The sequence below is a fragment of the Ornithodoros turicata genome, chromosome 1 (genome assembly GCF_037126465.1).
Source record: "Ornithodoros turicata isolate Travis chromosome 1, ASM3712646v1, whole genome shotgun sequence".
In the NCBI taxonomy this organism is placed as follows: Eukaryota; Metazoa; Arthropoda; class Arachnida; order Ixodida; family Argasidae; genus Ornithodoros; species Ornithodoros turicata.
In genome coordinates this window covers 207,622,118-207,626,199 of record NC_088201.1, presented here as the reverse complement: position 1 = coordinate 207,626,199, position 4,082 = coordinate 207,622,118, and the positions used below count along the sequence as shown (strand labels likewise).

The 4,082-nt window shown below is 47.2% G+C and overlaps 1 protein-coding gene across 1 annotated transcript; it reads left to right on the top strand.

Moving 5' to 3' along the window:
- The first annotated feature begins 939 nt into the window (after positions 1–939).
- On the top strand, positions 940–3,295 carry LOC135375807 (uncharacterized). The gene is made up of 2 exons (XM_064608457.1): positions 940–1,307; positions 2,979–3,295. Exons 1-2 carry the CDS (start codon positions 1,073–1,075, stop codon positions 3,140–3,142), a joined length of 399 nt encoding a protein of 132 aa, XP_064464527.1. The 5' UTR covers positions 940–1,072; the 3' UTR covers positions 3,143–3,295.
- The last annotated feature ends 787 nt before the right edge of the window (positions 3,296–4,082 follow it).

The window sequence follows — 4,082 nt, the reverse complement described above, 5'->3', positions numbered from 1 at the left end:
TAATGCTGATCGACCACATCTCTGCCTTCTGTGGAACAGTGGTAACGCAAGTTAAAGAAAACGAAAATTATCCTCTGCTCATTGACTATGATTTTATGTTTAGAATAAACATAATGTCTGAGACTTGATTGCGATATGAATTATATTTTGGGTGTGACTCTTTCGGGTAAACGGTTAAAGCCGATTTCGCCCGGTTATTCCGTCCCAAATCAGTTTCGGACCAATTCGCATTGTGTCGTAATTTTCTCGTACGACAAACTTACGATAAGTTCTGTCGTACGCCAATCAGACAATCCAATCATCCAAGGAGCCAATCAGTGCATGGCTTATGCTGCGACATGCCTCGCCTCAAGAAAGCTGGAATGGTTCGCTCATAGATGCTCTCGCATTTAAAAATCCTAGCATTTAAAAATGGAAGGAAATGCCACACGATGACAGCAGGAAAATGCAGCGGCGCAGTGCAAATAAGGGCACTGAAAGGCTTAGGTTGGAAGACTATCTTTCTACATGTAAGTCTTTTATTCCATGGAAAGCATCGTTCTCCTTTGAACAATAGTCTGCACGACTAGTAATCTTTCAAGCCGAAGCGCAGCCAATAGCCGAGCCGAGCCGAACATGTGTGCAGTACAAGCCAGCTCACCATGGCTAATCTATATCCAACAAATTCCCATAACGAAACAAACAGAGACACACAGGACGTGTGTATGATATATGAGTATACGTATGTATCAGCGCTGACATAGTTTTATATCCTTGCTCGTGCCGTTTACGAATGCAGCTTTGGTCTTATTATGTAATCGGCTTGAGAGAGACGTCGGTTCGAACCGAATTATTCGCTTTTGGTGAATCTTGCCACAGTCCTGAAAAACATGTTACGTGTTCTTGATGCTTTTTGTAGTTATACACGGACGATGTATGGCTCTTGGCGAGCTTGTTCATCCTCTTCGTTACAAGCAGAGAACGACGACAAGACAGAAAGCCCGTGCCCTCGAGTCCGCGTGTCAGGAACCAGCATTCATTTGCGACAGAGAAGGAGCTCAGACTGTACTTCCAACACTTGCCAATCGTAGTTATGCAGCCTCCAATGGGTTATGGTCAGCCATACGGTGCAACACTTCCAAGCTCCTTTGCTTCTCCAATGGCGTTCCCTCCACCACCAGGGGAGGAAGAAGAGGAAGAAAGTGACAGTATCGGCAAGCCCAAGGCCGTAGGGATGTCACCAGCAGCTCAACGCACCGTCCGCCTGGTCACCGTGCTGACTGTCACGGCTGTGATCATCGGGGCCATGTCCATCGGCCTGGTGATGGGTAAGTGTGCATCATAACAAAGGCCTCTTAGCCTCAGCACATCGGGAACGCTGTCCTTGGCGTGCAATTCCGTACCAGGACCACGTGTAAAGACTAATTATAGCGTGCAAGTGAAAGAGGATCACATACTGAATTGCAAATTATAAGAATTGTAAAATTGTGCGACTTCCGAAGCGCTTGTGTTGCAGCAGAGAAGCCGCTTGCTAAGTTTAGCAGACGTGACGCCCCCCCCCCCCCTTTGAATTAGGTTAGGTTTCTCTATGTCACAAACCATAACCCTTGTCTTCGGAACTGCATCCCGCCCGTCTCCAATTTGGAGCAAATCAGTCACGCTGTCCTTCTGAACGACTGTTAGTATTGAGCGTGCTCTGTTCATATAGACTGATTGGGGAAACATAAAAATGCGAAATCAAAGCCCTTCGGCGGAGCTTCTGCGCGTTCACGCCTTCGGTAATCTCTCTGCATTTTCTTGTGTAGAAGGTGTGCAATATGTTTCTCAGCAATTCCCAAATGGGATGTCACCGTGGTGGCATCATCTTTGAGCTTTCTGCTCGCGGTTTCAACATACAGCACTAGAAAACGCTGTTTTTTTTTTTTTTTTCGTCTTCGCGTTGCTATGAACCACTTGTCGCATTTTCTCGCATACAGCGCTTTGCCTCAGAGCGGTGGAAAACAAGGGTGAAATTCAAGCGCCGTTTTCTGCCTTGGTGTTCTCACTAGCAAAGCAGAGCGCACAGCACACAACCGGCTCGGCAGCTCAAGTGTCTCGAAACGTCACTGGCCAAGTGTCGTCCCCTGTTGATTTTTAATTCCCCTATGCTACGCGGACGCACAAGATCCATTAGTTGGGCAAACGGAAAATCCGACGTCATGTCCTGTTCACTACGACACCAGGAGGCGAAAGAATCCCTTCCGTGACGTCATGCGTAAGACGGCCTCTTGATTGGTCATCACAAACAAGCGCACGAAAGGAATCCCGAAAAATGTGTACGGGCGAAACAACTTTATTTCGGGATGATGGAACTTGACAGGAGTTTGGCTTACATCACGCTACTGACATGGCGGTCCCTCGTGTTCTGGTTCCGTCGTCAGCTGACCCATGTTAACTTCGACGCCCTCGCATTGCGGAGTTGAGCAGCCCGGCTGTGTGGAGTCCGTGCGGACAAAGTGCTAGCTGATGAATTAATGGCGGTAGGTGAGCGTCACGATAACGCGCGCGATTGACTCATTTTGCCCAGAATCTGGCAAGGGAAGCTGACAGGAAATGGGGCCACAGGATTGCATTGAATATCGAGCGCAGGCTGGAAACGGTTTGTACGGCTAGGCATTACGGCTATGCGCGACAGACAAGCAAAGATCATTGATGCATTTCCTGCGTCCGTCATTAATTGCGTGTGATTGAGGATCTCAAGTCCCTGAAATGTTACGCGATTGTTTTAACGCTACCAGCCATGGTAGCGAAACGCGTAATAAAAACAACCGTGCAAATAGAGTTGGTCTAACGCAAAAAACTTCCTCGGGGAAGTCGTGTCTGTTTCGCATCAACATTCCTGGAATTTATGTCCAGATAAAGTATGGCAGACAAGAGTGAATTTAAAGGCGTAGTGTACAAACGGGGACCGTTCTATATGTCACGATGATGAATCGGTGATAATGGTAATCAACTTTCAGGGTACAGCTCCCTTAGGAACTTTCAAGAGGACGAGGAGGGCACCGACGAGACATCGGGGCCCCATCATACAGAGAAGTGCGACTGCAAGAAGCCAGCTACATGTCCCAATATTTTAAACCATACAGTACCGGACTCTCATCCGTCGTCCAATTCCACAACGTAGACCACGACGCCGCCCCCGATCACGATAAAGTGGACGAAAAAGTCGGGTTGAGCGCTGGTTACAGGAGCGGGCATACCCGCCCTTTAAAACTTTGGTACTGTCCTGTGACAATGCAATTGTAGAAGTAAATAAAAACTTGTATAAACTTGTAAACTTGTATACTTGTAACAATTTTGATGTATAGGAGCACTTATTTGCGAGAGATTCATCAGTTGTGGAGTCCGCACTACTGCGTTCCAAACCCATCCGTCCGTCATCGTCTGGTTACCGGGGCAACGAGCGTCACTTCTTCATTCGCCAATAGGTTATGGAATAGGATTACAAAGGTCCTAAAAAAGCAGAAATCTACGCACCCTTGGGCATTCCGTGTATAGGAACAGCTCACATCAATAAATCGAGGTTTAAAACGGAGCTTACAAACGGCACAATCAGGATCCAGGGTCCTGTCGTCGCAACGTACATTTCGCGGCCACACTTTGTGTTTCCTCGTCGTTGGGAGCTTTGAACAGCTTTGAATTACGCTGTTGATAATTGTCACAAAAAGGGCGCACGCCTCCTGTTTTCAACAAATCAGGGAAGATAACGATATCACCCGAGATTCCGGTTGAGTAGGAGCGTGTTCTGCGGTGAAGTTCGTTTTTAAGAAAGTGGCGCTGCCGCGTCACTCTATGTGGATGCATTGTGCCGGACGCAATAATCTACGCAAATGGAAGAGGATTTGTTCCGTACGCACATTTTCTTGCTCTTATCGAGCACCCACTAGGACTATTATCAGTTCATTTTATATACTATTTCACAAATACTCACATTCCAATTATATGTAGGAGCCTTGGACTGTCAGTGTTCGATATAGTGGGCTTTACCCCGATTTGAAGGAGCAGAAGTGCGCGAAGGATTTACCGCAATGTCTCTGTGTAGCAGGTGAAGCCCGCTTTACATT

Excerpts from the sequence above, each read along its gene's own strand:
- LOC135375807 (XM_064608457.1), top strand. The coding sequence starts at position 1,073 with ATGCAGCCTCCAATGGGTTATGGTCAGCCATACGGTGCAACACTTCCA. Across the intron at positions 1,308-2,978 it reads GTCCATCGGCCTGGTGATGG|GGTACAGCTCCCTTAGGAAC; the intron begins GTAAGTGTGCAT and ends ATCAACTTTCAG.